The sequence below is a fragment of the Aplidium turbinatum genome, chromosome 1 (genome assembly GCF_918807975.1).
Source record: "Aplidium turbinatum chromosome 1, kaAplTurb1.1, whole genome shotgun sequence".
Lineage (NCBI taxonomy): Eukaryota > Metazoa > Chordata > Ascidiacea > Aplousobranchia > Polyclinidae > Aplidium > Aplidium turbinatum.
In genome coordinates, this window is record NC_137472.1 from 39186003 (window position 1) to 39200470 (window position 14468).

At 36.3% G+C, this 14468-nt stretch overlaps 2 protein-coding genes across 2 annotated transcripts; one reads left to right on the forward strand and one right to left on the reverse strand.

Moving 5' to 3' along the window:
• Positions 1-1464: 1464 nt before the first annotated feature.
• LOC145781655 (uncharacterized) lies at positions 1465-7129 on the forward strand. Its single transcript, XM_082593333.1, has 6 exons — positions 1465-1910; positions 2665-2793; positions 4349-4598; positions 5320-5471; positions 5732-5860; positions 6669-7129. The coding sequence occupies exons 1-6, from the start codon at positions 1522-1524 to the stop codon at positions 6877-6879; spliced, it is 1260 nt and encodes a 419-aa protein (XP_082449459.1). The 5' UTR covers positions 1465-1521; the 3' UTR covers positions 6880-7129.
• A 3590-nt stretch (positions 7130-10719) lies between these two features.
• Positions 10720-11199, reverse strand: LOC145765576 (protein CFDP2-like). The gene has a single exon (XM_082577415.1). It carries the CDS (start codon positions 11197-11199, stop codon positions 10720-10722), a length of 480 nt encoding a protein of 159 aa, XP_082433541.1.
• Between the last annotated feature and the right edge of the window lie 3269 nt (positions 11200-14468).

Consider the following 14468-nt stretch of genomic DNA (forward strand, 5'->3'; position numbering starts at 1 on the left):
CTAGTTTGAATCAGATTGGTATTTGCAGTGGATCAAATGTAGGCTACAAAAATAATCATAGACCAGGGTTCAATTGAACAATGCAACTAATTGAGTCGCAAATGAACGATTATTACTATCTTATAAAAAGTTTGAACAGACAAGTGCAGTGAAACAACAAAACACTATTGATTCATGTATTCGTCTGAAGAATTGATGGCGATTTTTATTTTTTTATGAACCGTTAGGTTAAGTGTTGATATTACAGCATAATCTACCAGTCCTCAAACTATCAGAAGTGTTACGTAGTTATCAAACGTTTATCATACCAAAACAAGATGAATTTGCCAAAATACTTTAGGGGGCAAGAGACTAGATTTTTCACCACACTAATTTTTTTTTCGAACCTTAACTTGCACATTGTCCGTTGTCTCTTAGAATTTAGCTAAGTTGAAATTCTGGTGTTCCCCATTTTTTCTAGGCCCTCTACTGTGAGCTCACCAGTAGGCCTAAGTAAACCACCATTAACTAGGCTACATTATACCATAGGTCAGTGGTTCTCGACCTTTTCAAGAAGCTATCCCAATTGAAAAAAAGACTTAGCGTTTACGTGCGATCCATTTTGTTTTCCGGTATGGAGAAAAATCTTTGAAGTTTACTTACTCATAAATCGGATTAAAATCGCAACCATAGGGTAAGTTGCGGGGTCGGCTAAATTTTGTCTGGGTTTGCGATAACTTACCCTATGGTTGCGATTTTAATCCGACCCACATGTGGCATCGCGACCCACAGGTTAGAGACCAAGGCCATAGGCCCTCTGTTTTTCTGCATTAGCCTACTTTTATTGAACAAAGTTGGCTATCGCACACCGAACTGAAGTGTAATCTACTCTCTTGTCGTACACAATTATGTGCTGTTGTGGAATATAAACGCAAAGCAAGAAGGAATTATATGAAAACGTTATTGATTCTTAAAATCGGTCTGCATAATTACACTGAAGCAAGTTAGATAGAACCCAAAATATGTTATTATTATATAGGTTACTTTACGCACACTTTACTAGTTTACTACAAGTAAAATTGCTTTTGAAAAAAACAGCTATTTCACAGCAATAGCAACTGATACAATAACGTAGTAGAAACTTTGCTTGGGAGGTATCCAAGCAGCAAAGTCCCAACGTTTCCAATAGAGATTGCAAATAATCACGTATTTACGTTGATTGAATTGTTGCAGTTAAGAGAAATATGTTAGCTAAGGTTTGCATGAGGTGGCGAAAGATTCAGAGAACAACACTCTTCTCGTCATCAGCACTTCTAATGACACTGTAATCATAACTAATCAGACTGTATATCACGCTGAAATCATACAAATGAATGAAGAAATTTGTTGCTTACTTGTTTTACAGGTCTGAATCGGATATTGGGTAGATCTTGTGTCATAACAGTTCAGTATGATTTTACTCCATTGTATTTGTTGCACGAAGAATGTAAGTTGAAATGAAATGGATTCATGTGGCAAGTAATACGCTCTGGTGTGTAAACAATGCGAAACTATTGCATCGCGAAGGCTTTGTATTGGAGTGTTGGTGTAATGACAGGATGTTTCATAATTCTATCGTTCCGCAAAACTTGTGACAAAAGCACTCAAACAAATGGAAACAGACCACGCTGGATTGCCAACGGACATCCTGAAGTTATTCTTCAGCATGATTTGACAACACCGAGCAAGAATGCCAAACTTATTACTTCGCTAACTGAACGAAACAAATCAATTGATAAATTCAAAAGAGAAGATTCGTTCGATAGCCGTCACGCAACAATGCATTCTGGTGGACGTGGACAAACCAAACCGGTTGTCAGCGAGTGGCTTAATTGTGGTGATATCTACAGAGTTTTAAAAGTTGCTAAGTCAAAACAAGCAGGTCAATACCGGTAAGGGGTTTACGTTCAGCTAAATTGTAGCAGTTTATTTTTTATATTGGTCTTTATCTGGAGACAGAAAAAATACCTCGTTGAAATCGAAACATTTTTGGTTTCACATCCAAAACTTCAAGATTTTATCTTATTGTACGCTACAAATAACAAAATAATAACATGCACCAATATTAAGATAACATTTTTGTGACACAGTTTACGTTGAGAAAGAAATAGAATAATTCTCTTTCAAGGTTTCATGGTATTCGACTGTAACTCGTCAAACCGGAATTTTCTTGTTACACGCTCCAGTGTCACATGTCCAATTGTCCATCATTAGCAAGTCGCTTTTGCATGGAGTTATCAGGCGCCGAAGCTGCCATTACGACCTTTGCCTGGGTGCTGGAAAGTCTGCTGACAAAAACACAGATTTTTCCTATAAGTAAACCTTGTGAAGTTGTGAAAACAAGATGTATCTAACTTGCTTTTCAATGCATTGCATATATTGGCTTACTTTTGCAGATTTAAACAACGTAATAAGCCTAACAGTTTTTTTCTATATATTATTATGTCTGTTTGCATATATTTTTTAACATAACTATGATAAGATGTATTTTTTTTAATGATAACAACATAAATAAGAAGTGTATGTTTACATATGTATATTACTAACACTGAAATATTAGCTATATTTATTTTTCTTCTAATTATAAATCACCTTAATCTATGTTTTATCGTCAGCAAAAATAATATTCGAAATTGCTTTCTACAGAAACGAAAACAAGGACGGCAATAAAGCGATTTATTTCACAACACTTTTAAATCAAACTGGTCATCATATCCGTGTCGTTGTCAAACACGCAACATTGCGGAATTTCAGCACAGAAAGCGAAGTGTATCGGTAATATATAAAATGACTCTGACCGCGGTTGGTGATGAGGTTAAAACCTTTCATCGAAATGAATAAGTTCATATTTTAAAGATAATTTTATTGTTGATTATTACCGTATTTTCCCAAAGACTTTCTTTTACTTGTATTTGTAACGGTGCTTTTTTTTGAGAGTTGAGAAAGCTGCTTGAGAAAAACAAATTACGATGTTTATTCTTTCAGTTATCATGCAAATGATGCAATAAAATGTTTTTTTCATAGTTCAAGCAGCCACCGTAGTTACAGTACAAAGTGTCTACGTGACCAATAAGATTTAATTATTTCATGACGACAAATTTTTGATTGCACCTCTAATTGAAACCAAATGCTTTCAAACTTTTGAATAAAAAGACAAACAGAACTTACCTTGTGTCCAAAGTAAATTGACTGTGATTACTGACACACTGAAATCATCCAACATCAAAGAACAGGTTGAAGAAACGTCACAAACCAATATCGTTTTTTTATCCCTGGAAGCAGTGATTTCCAAACTGTGGTAAGTGGAAGTCTTCCAGGTGGTACACGAGAAACTCACTCAAGTTGACAATATTCAGTTAAAACAAAACAATAGAATTTGCGCGGACTTTCAGATTACACAATGTGCATTATTGTATCACAATTAATTTTATTTGGAGAGGAATTTGAGTATTTATGATGCAGCAACTAAATCAGAGGTTCTCAAACTTTTTTCGTTGCAACGCCGGTGGACGTCGCTAACGCCAAACTTTAGAAGTTTGAGCGTTTTTCAATGCGTTTGGCAAGCTACTTTGACTTTGGTATTTTGATATGTTTTTGGCATTTTTTACATTTTTACCAGCATTGTAAATCGTATAAAAAACTTTGTTGTATCAATGCGCAGTAGCCTATTTACAATAAAGCAGGTTTGAAAACGCAACTTTTCCTTAATTTTGATCATGCTTTTCATAATATTGCATTATGGACTGATTTTGTAAACTGCATGATTACTACTATAGCCGAAGGTGTTGCGACCGTGCAATATTTTGATCTGAAAATGTATTAAAGAAACGTCATATTTTTAAAATTTGAAGTTAAAACCGCCAACATGGCAATCCTGTTTGCCGTGCAAGATAAGGCCTATGCGTTTGGCTTCCAGTCCAGTGCCTTAGGAAAGGTTTGCTAGACTTGCCATGCGACGTACCAAGCGATATCCTAGTAGTTTTTATTTATTTGGTCTTCTACTTATGCGACAGCTAAACAGCTTAATTACACTTAGTCTGATATTAACAATCTTTTTGTGAGCCCTGTGCTGATATTTGTTAAACTTTCTTGCATTTTATTGCATTTTTTTGAGACTTTCTGGATGTAGGTGATACGCGAACACTTTACGAAACTGCTAAATGGTACGCGAATAGAAACTAGAAAAAGTTTGGGAATCACTGCTTTAAAGTTAGTGTTGTGTGTTGTATGAATACGGCTGAATAAAACGGTATCCTATTATAACCGATTCAAACTAGACTCTAACCAAAATATCTTAATTCATTTTTTTTCTGAAATTGCCTTCTTCTAGATATCATTCCGCTCAGAAGGAAATTGACAACTTGCGAAAACTAAAATTGTTAAAATGGAGAGGAATCCCTGATTTGCTCGGAGCATGCGTCTACCCAAGCAATGTCACGTACGTGGTGACACAGATACAAGGAAAGCCTTTGTGTAGTGGCAATGGTACCGACCAGGGCTGTGCTATGGCGTACGACTTTAGAAAATTTATTGAACGAAGTCCTGATCCTGGTTATTCCACCGTGCTATGGTTGTCAAAGGTGAGTCATAAAGTCGTTTTGTTTGATAAATCATACAGATTTGTTTCCATCAATCGACTTGGAAGTTTTCAGTTTTGAAAAAAACAAAAGTGCTCAATAGATTATCGTAGAAATAAAAAATCTGCACCGGCGACTCCTCGTCGTTGGATTAAAGCCAGACGAAGAAGGTGAGACGAAATAACTTCGACCAATTATAGTTGTAGCCTAAATTTAAATACAGTAAATCTCGACTATAGTGACACCTGAAGAGACCTCTTTGAAAAAGTGACACTACAAATGTAGTCACAGTCGAAGACACTGCTGGATAGCCAAGTTCTATCTCTAGTTTGATAACATTTATAGATATAGATATATGCCACTATAGGATAGCAAAATGTCACCACAACTGAAGTGACTAAAGCATAGCCGGAATCTACTGTACTGTACTAAGAATTTTTAAGTGCACCTTCGCCGTTGCACTTGCTTTTACGTTGAGTATGAAAACAATGCAACTGTGTAAGCTATTGTAGTCTTCTTTGTTAATTATGAAGCAACATGCTTTAAAGTCGTAAGTTACCCACTAAAAGTGTTTTTGTTAAGCTTTGTTTCCCAATGTAATACTTTGTTAGGCTTGTTACAATTAGAAAAACGATTCTTTGAGAGTTTTATTACATTTTGCCAAAATAATGCAATATTTTTTTGGATACTAACTGATTTTTCAACTAATTCTATATTTTGCCAGGCCTTTTGCTTTTTCAAGCAATTTGAAGAGCATCGAGTTTTTATGGAAGATTTTTCAGGGATCAATTTTTATTTCTCGCCCGAGACTTTAGACTTGTTCATTGTTGATGCAGATTCCTTGTTATTTTATGGAGATGTTAGTATTTATTCAAGGTACTGTGCAGTTTCTATTTAAGTTAACAAACTTACCGATTTTGTTGGGCAAATTAAAAAACATAGCCTAGTATTACATTGTTTTGTGTTTGTAATATTTTTAATAAAGATTATTGTTCGATGAAAGCCTTTCAAGATTTAGAACTAAATTATAGTTTGTTTTACTAAACATATATTTTAGCGAAGTTAGTTTTGCTGATGATCTGATGAAGATGACGAGCGAACATGTGGCTATCATTATGATTTATTTTTTGTTTTAGATCTTCCTGCAGAGAACATATGGATTGTTCGAGACCAGGTGGAAATTTATGGCGTCAAAGTGCCCTTAATCACAAGATATATTATAGTTGTCGTGAAGTTGAAGGTTATTGCTATAACAACACGTGCAGGTTGGCAAAAGTTAACAATAAACTAAGTTAAAGTTGTAGGTTATACACTACATTATCCTAGCATAACTACCACAAGACATTATCAGAATAATAATTTTTGTGGAATTTATTGAAGTAAGTAAACAAAATCAGTCAGATTCGGAAACTTGTATAATTTATTAATAAAGCTTTTGTCCCCTTAAATGCAGAATCTTTATTTAAATATATTCTATTTGAATAAGATACGAAACCGTATTTACGGTGACGAAAGCTTATCAATAAATTATACAAGTTTCCGAACCTGACTGATTTTGCTTGTTCATTATATTTGATTGTTTGGTTGTATCCTAAATGAAGGAAGTTGTATAATTTTTATCCTCAATAACCGAGGAACCAGAACAGAGGTAGAGAGACATCAGCGTCGATTTCATTACTAATGTATTGAAAGTTTCGATGCTATATTTCTTGCGCTAATGTTGGTCATGCTCCATTTTCTTTTCAAGAGGTGCCAATGCAGGTTGCTATACTGCACTGCTGCACTGCACTTACCAACTTCCTTTTTTGAGCTGATTTAGCAATACCGTTTGGTCATTTCTGTTGATATAGACAAAATTATGTTTGGTTCTGGGCCACAATTATTTCTGAAAGTAACGGTACTGAAACCTGTAGTAGTTTCTGGGACTGTGATGATTTCGTTGTGTGAAGTCGTTATTGATGCTGTTTTATTGCAATTTTCAAGCTTTGAAAGCACATAGATACCTACGTTACTTTTTTTACAGCAGTATGGTTGAAAGCGATTTTTTCCCTTCAAAAATGTGCGTTTTCACAGGGGGTACGATGCAAAGCTGCACACTTGCGGAATTGGAAGATGGTTGATATCTCCTTTAAGAAATTGCATACCTTTAAATCTATACAAAGATTTTATCGAATTAACTCATTGCACAATGGAAGTACTCCCTCAAGATCGATGCTCACTGGAGGATTGCTGTATAGAAGCGACATCGATGCTGGAAAAATTCAGAAATTCAAAACTCAATTAAAGCTTTTCTTAACTTTGCTAGACAATTACTGTAGCTTTCTTGTTTTACAAACAATAAATAGAATGTAATATGAAACGTGTTTGCAAATTACATCAGAAGAACACATGAAAAATGAAAGACTTAAACCAGGGATGTCCAACCTTTTTGACCAAATGGCCACATTCACTTTACGAATGATTGTTGGGTTGGCCACGAGAGTTTACTGCTAATTTGTATTCTTAAAAATGGCTGGTCTTATCATTTCTAATTAAACCCGTCACACCAAAATTCTAATCTTAGAATTGTGTATTATCCTCTATTACAATTATAAGAACAATAAACATGCCAAGATATAGCGAATTCAACAAAGTTTTTACTACACGTCGACATTTCAGAAGATATTTTACTGATAAATGCGTTTTGCGCGAGTCTCTGATATCAGAAGTAGCCTACCTCAATGAAGCAAGAAATATTACTGAGTGATTGACTCTTGATTGAAGCACGAGTACGACTGTGTGGAAAGGATGTAAACGTAACAATGTTGCAAATGTGATGCATAACAACGTGCATTGTGATGCAATACAATCAACTTGAACAGTTGTACACCCCTGCACTATTATACTGTGCCAATTTCTCTGAATGTAAATTCGCCATAAATTACGTAGAAGATTAAGTTGATAATATAAGTCATTTAAAAAAATGTGGCTCCTTGACTTTAAAGGGATACTAAAGGAAAAACCTGACTTGGCGATTGTACACGTTCTTTGCGTTTAACTTGCTACCATAAAACGATTTTCAATAAAATTTTGCCCCATTGCGGTCTGATCAGCATTCCGCTTTTGTCAGAGCTTTCAAAACGAGAATGGGCGAAGCGTGCGACTGTACGGTCTACGTCACTATAGACTAGCAATCAGCTGATCGCGCAATAGTTGTTACTGTGGGCAATTTAACTGTATAGGCTATGTATGTATGTACATCAAAACATCAGATTTCAACGTCAAAACATCAGACAGTTTGCTCAAAACATCAGATCTGATGTTAAAACATCAGATGTGGTAACATGGCTTTTGTTATTGCTGTCGATAGTGACGTATTCTCGAGCAGTGTTTCCACTTTTTGGTCATTTTGAAAAAATTAAGAATAAATGAAACATTGGACTTTGGGCCTTGCCAGTGCCATTGAAAACAAAATTTTTTCGGTAATTTTTTTTGAAATGTATTCTTGAATGTTCAGTTTACGCATTTTAATGCTTAATTCCCGTTTGAAAATTTCATTTAGTATGCCTTTAACAATTTCAGAAAAACACACCTCAAAAACGAAACATTAGCCGACAATGCCAAAAGAAGACAAAATCACGAACTTTACTAAAATAAAATACCTCGAGGCATTGAAAAATCCGGCTTTGTGGTGTTACCTTCTAGTTTCAGAGCTCCAAGATTAAAGATTTAAACGTATGAAATCATCCAGGGCTCAAAATTACATCGTGGACCAGCCTTATCAAACCTACTGGCAGTCAGTAGGCTATCTAACCTCGTCGCCATTTCACGACTGTTTCGTGTTCATCATCAGTCGTCATCTCCGCCTGTAGCAGATTGCGCATCAACATGGGTTATTTCATTTGCTTCCAAGAGTGGCGATTTTGAGCCAACTCGCTCAGTGTCGCTAAGTTGAGTCTGGTCCATGATTGGATATTGTCTTGCCATCGTTTTGGTTGTCTGCCACGTTTTCTTTTTCCTTCTACTTTGCCTTCTGTGCAAACTTTGCTGATTCCGTATTGTGATCGTTTAGTGTGGCCGAACAGTTTTAAAACTTTTGATTTTATTATTGCTGCAATTGGATGTAGTTTTGTCATAGTTAAAAGATCTTCTGTTTTCGTGTGGTCAAGTATCTTTTTCTTGGTCATGCTTCTCATGATGTGATTTTGGAAGGTAGTGAGTTTTTTCATTGTTGATGATGTCCAATTTACGCATTCTAGACTGTAGCCTACAGCACGACTGGTAAAACGTAGGTGTTGAAAATTTTTGATTTCAGTTTGATGGGGAGTCTATTGGATGTTAGAATCTTTCTGTTCTTTTCAAATGCTGCCCAGCCTAAGCCAATTCGATGTTGCGCTGCAGTCTTTACATCGTTGATCTCGGATAGTCGGTGGCCAAGATATATGAATTCTGGTACTTGTTCTATTTGTTTTCCGTAGATAGTAAGATTGAGTGTGTTGTTAGTTTTGTCGGTTGTCATACATTTGGTTTTGGACACATTTATTTGGAGGCCGAATTTAGCAGCATTTTTTGACAGGGCATCCAGGTATTCCTGCATTTTCAGTTTAGAATTATTCAAAATGGCCATATCGTCTGCGTAGCTTAAGTTGGATATTACATGACCGCCGATGGTGAATCCAGTGGTAAACTCATTTTCTGTTTCTGAGATTGTTGCAGCAGCTACGATGCAAAACAGGATAGCAAACACCTTTTATAATATCGATTGGTCTGGTTGTTCCGATGTCTGTTTTGATTAGTACTTTCGAGTCGTCGTACGTTGCTTTCAAGAGGTTGATGTATTTTTTGTTGATGGAAGTTTTATCCAGAAGTTGCCAAAGGCAGGGTAATTTAACACTGTCAAACGCTTTTTTGAAGGCAATAAAGGTGATATGGACGGGATTGTTGAATTCAATAGACTTTTCTGTAATTTGTTCCAGCGCTAAGATTTGCTCGATTGTTCCTCTTCCTGGTTGGTAGGCTGCTTGTGTAGGGGGGAGGGATGCATATAGGTCATTTTTTACGCGTGCCGCAATAATAGTGATAAAGAGTTTGTATATATGACTGAGTAGATTTATTGGACGGTAATTGCTCCAGTCGAGTCTACTGCCTTTCTTGTAGATTAAAATTATTAGAGCTTCTTTAAAATTGCTGGGTATCTTTTTGGTTGTTAAGATAAAATTGAAGAGGTGAAGCAATGCTGTGATTAGAGGTTCTCCTCCTGCTTTGAGATATTCCGAGTAAATGCCGTCTATACCGGGACATTTTTCATACTTTAAGTTGCTTATAGCATTAGATATTTCGCTTCTTTAAATTAATGGATGTGATTTCGTCAGCGGCATAGTCATCGATGAGTATCTGTTGCGGGTTGTCATGATAGAGTTTTTCATAGAACTTTGCCCAACGTTCGAGGATACAGCTTTTGCTCGTGAGAATGTTTCCTTTTGCATCTTTAATTCTCCAACTGATGTTTTAGGTTTTGTTTTAAGTTTTTTTTATGGCAGCATAATAGATTTTGTGTGGAGGTAGGGTGTTGAGTTCATCAATTTTATCTTCTAATTGCTTTATTTGGTCTTTTTTCACGAGCTTCTTCGACTCAGATTTAGCGATTTTGTATTGTGTAGATGAGGATCCATGTTCTTTTCTAATTTTATGTTTAGTTGGATGGCTTGTTTAGTTTGTTGCGACATCCAGTTCGGTTGGTCTTGTTACATTGTTCTGGGAAAAACAACTTCTGATGCTTTCCGTAGTCCTGCAGTTATAGCTTCTTGTATGGACTCTGGATCTGTCATTTGCTGTAAAGTGGCATATCTGTTTTGTAAATTTACTTGGAAGTGTTCAGCGACTTCTTGTTGTTTCATAAGGTGGGGTCTCTGGATTGTTTTCTACTTCTGAGGCCAAGCTTATTCTGAATTTTGTACGTATAATTCTGTGGTCTGATAGGTCGGGAGTGTTCAATGTAGAGCTGGCCAGGACGTTAAGTCTAGAGGGCGAGATGCGTGATAGGATAAAGTCTATTTGTTTTTTTGTCTTCCCGTCAGGGGAGGTCCAAGTAAACAACATGTTTATTTCTTTTGGAACCATGTGTTAGTGACTTGGAGGTTGTTTTTTACGCAGAACTGGCCCAGTAGTTTTCCTCTTGTATTTCCGAACGCCAGAGTGTGTTTTCCAATTGATGACGGGAATGTTTTATGTACAGTAGTTGACCTAGTTTGCAGTTGAAGTCTCCAATAATGAAGGGGTGATCTCTTTTTGGTACGTTGTCAATGATAGCTTGGATTTTGTCATATAGTTCTTGGACTTCCTCATCGCGGTGGGATGAGGTAGGGAAATAGCACTGTATGAGAACTAGTTTTGAGAATTTTCCTTGAAGACGCAACACAGCAAGTCTGTCAGATAGGTTGGTATCCTTCCACAAAGAGAGCAGTACCAGGAAGCCGACTCCGTTAGATCGAGAGGTTTCATTACTTGATAGGAACAGTTTGTGATTAGAGGTGTTATAAATTGTAATTTGGCTTTTCATGACTTTGGTTTCAGCTAGAGCTAGACCGACCACATCCCAATTCACATTTTCGAGTTCATGTATCATTGTTTCAAGTGCGTGATTGTTTAAGTTATTGATTGTCCTTGGATTGTATGTGCATAGGTTGAATATTTGTTTATTTTTCTTCTTGTTACCTCTGTTCCTTGTCTTACATCAGTCCGAGGCTGTTGTTGTAAACCCCTGGTCGTAACTGTCACGTCAGTCCGGGGCTGCTGATGTAGTCTCCTGGTCGACATGCGAGGATCCGGAGGTAACCTCCTCTTAGTTGCGATGCTATTGGTTGACATATTATTCCATGTGATTGATTTCACAAGCCGTACTGATTCCAAGCTAGCTCATGGCAGGTTAGCAGAGAGGGATTTGATTTTGTGTCACCATCACTAGGATAGGATATTGTCTTACTGGACTAGAGGACTCTCCTGCCGTGGTCAAGGGACTACGTTTTGTCTGGCCTCTACCTTTCGACCAACCTGGCCTGGGTGGCCCTACCAGGAGCAGATGCTCCCGCCAGTATAGCTCTAGAGGTCATCGAGACACTGAAACTCTCTCACCGCGTTAAGGTAGTAGTCCAAGAGAGAGCTTGCTAAAACCTTTTTGTATTTACTATTAAAATATTTTTTTGAACAAAGCGAAAGTAGACTACTTACCTTGTCTACAAACTTTAACAAAATAAATCATCGTTTTTTTTATTTTTTTTATTTAAAATAGTAATTAATTTCAAATGATCACAGCCAAAACAAAACTTCATAATGGGATGTAAATTGTAAGCTTTTAAATTTTGAGCTTCTGTAGAAGCATCCTATCTTTATTTTTTCTTTCCTAAGCGTGCAACACGCACATACAGCATAATATGTTATGGTTTGAAAAACGGTATTCCAATTGCAGATCTTCTTAAAGTAAATCGTTTTTGTTCATTTTTTTCATACTTCTTCCCTTCCTGGAAAACTTCCAAACATAAGAAAAAACAACAACAAGGAACTGATAAAGACTGCTCGAAATTTGTTGATGCATAAGATGACTTTTTAAGGATAGTCACATTTGCATATTCCCAAAAGGTTTCGCTGCTGTGGACAACAATAGTAAATCTTTACAACGATCATCGCATCGTTATCTTGTCTCTTTTTGCTTTCTATACACCTGATATTTTGACTAGATGTAGCGCGGGAACAAAATTCTGTAGAGTTCGATTCATTCTGTGGCACAGAATATCCAATCAGTGTGTTTTTGATTAGTGCATATTGCCGAGCATATACTTTGTGAGCAAAATGTTGACAGAAATGAGACAATGTATGTTTTTGAAACAAAAAGTAAACTAAAATCAAAACCGATATTTCCTTTTACGTAAGCAAACTGTTTTCATAACTCTTCATCATAGTTGGAGATCAACCCTATATTCTCTGAAGATATATCATAGTAAGATTCAGGGCCTCTGAGAGAAAATTTTACTAGGGGTACGAAGAGTCATTCCGGGACCCCCTCTCACTTCGGACCCTCTTTGTCTTGGACAAAACGCGTGATGTTTGCTTAGGTATATTGCACACCATACAACATTTTACTGCATAATTGGACATCTGTGCGCAATAGTAGGCTAGTATCAGGCTGCAGTAAAACTATTATCTAGTGTTTTGTGTTGTGCAATGTGCATATCATGTGATCTGTCCCACGCCTATTTGTGTATTCTACATTGAATTCGTGTGTCAGTTGTTGATGGTGCTGTTGAGAGGTGTCGCTTGTACAGCTTTAATGCAAAATTTTCAAATTCATTTGTTTTTTTCTCTAAGATGTAGTAAGCTTATATAGTTATTCCTGATGAGGACACTATGTGGTGTCGAAAACGTTGGATTTAATAGTTTTTTTTTTTTGTGTGTGTAGAAAATGTTAAATACGTTAACGTTACTGAGTGTTGTGCGTACGGTAGCCTATCTGGTAGGCTACAACAAGTCAAGCTCTCTACCAAGGCTCAAACATAAAATTTTGTTAAAACATAATCAAATTAATCATCTGACCAATAAACTTTCTTCATTAACTTTTGCATTCACCACATGCTTAGCAGAAGTGAACGAAGTCACTTTTTTTACTCCGGCTGAATTCCTGCTTCGACAGTATTCACTCCGGCTCCTGCTCCGAAATTCATTTTGAAGTGAAATAAGCGTGAAACTACCGTTTTCAAATAATTTTTAAAATACAAAAAAGCCTAAAAATACCCGTTTTTTTAAAAAAAAACTAGCGGGTTGGGCTTTTTAAAAAAAGCACTGGTTTTTCTCAACCCTGCCTTTGCTACACTAATGCCCCCCCCAGACAAGAGAATAACCAACTTTTATGATTTAATTTAGGGTGTTTTTAACAAAACATTTTTGCACGTATAGCATTAAATCCCCACTTTGGGCCCCTAATTTGCGCACAATTAATTCAATTACCTTTCCGAGCCCTTTTTCTACATTACGCCCCCCCACCCCCCCCAGGACTAAAGAATAACAACTTTTATGCTTGAATTTAGTCGTTTAGGATAGTTTTAACCAAACAATTTTGCGCGTAAACTATAAAATTACAATTTCGGGCCCTCCAACAATCACAGTCCTGGGCCCTCAAGGGTACGCCATACCCTCCGTACCTCCCTCTCTTAGGCCTAGGTAAGATTAGCCTACCAGTTAGGTTTGTAGACAGCAGTGTCGTCAAAAATATTATCACAAATAAGTCTAGACCTTATAGTTGAAATATGCACGCTGGAAGAACTTAAAATCAGAAAAATTACCCAACTGCAATTTAGCAACTTCTTAAGAATAGCTCAAAATGGTCGCATTGATATTTTTTGTTATGGATAAATCATTCGTAACCTAATTTGTATCGCTTCAGATTTTGGGTTGGAATGTTCACTTTCGGCCCAGATGTCGTTTAAAAGCCATAGCCTACTTATACCTTTCTTAACTACGCAGCTAACAGGAACTTTTTTAAGTGTAGGCCTGCCTACGTTTTAGAAGAAAAAGTAGTTTAAAAAAAGTCCAAAATGTAACTATTACAGGCAAACAAATAATTTTGCTCACAGTAGGCCTAATAGTAAACTGAAACAAAAAAAAACTAAAAAAAAAGAATTGTTTGGATAACTTTTTTCGTAAAACATGAAATCACAATGTTATGTTGCAAAAGATTTGCGATGATTGATATGTTAATGGAATTTTGATATGTTATGTCAGATTAAAATAACTGTCCAACTCAGAAATCTAAAATGGTAAAAGTAATTTACAAGATTAAAGTTTAAAACTGTGGTTAGAACTGAGATCATTTGTGGACCCACGCAAACGTTATTGATGTATTGG

Excerpts from the sequence above, each read along its gene's own strand:
- LOC145781655 (XM_082593333.1), top strand. The coding sequence starts at position 1,522 with ATGCGAAACTATTGCATCGCGAAGGCTTTGTATTGGAGTGTTGGTGTA. Across the intron at positions 1,911-2,664 it reads AAACAAGCAGGTCAATACCG|AAACGAAAACAAGGACGGCA; the intron begins GTAAGGGGTTTA and ends TGCTTTCTACAG. Across the intron at positions 2,794-4,348 it reads ACAGAAAGCGAAGTGTATCG|ATATCATTCCGCTCAGAAGG; the intron begins GTAATATATAAA and ends GCCTTCTTCTAG.
- LOC145765576 (XM_082577415.1), bottom strand. The coding sequence starts at position 11,199 with ATGATACATGAACTCGAAAATGTGAATTGGGATGTGGTCGGTCTAGCT.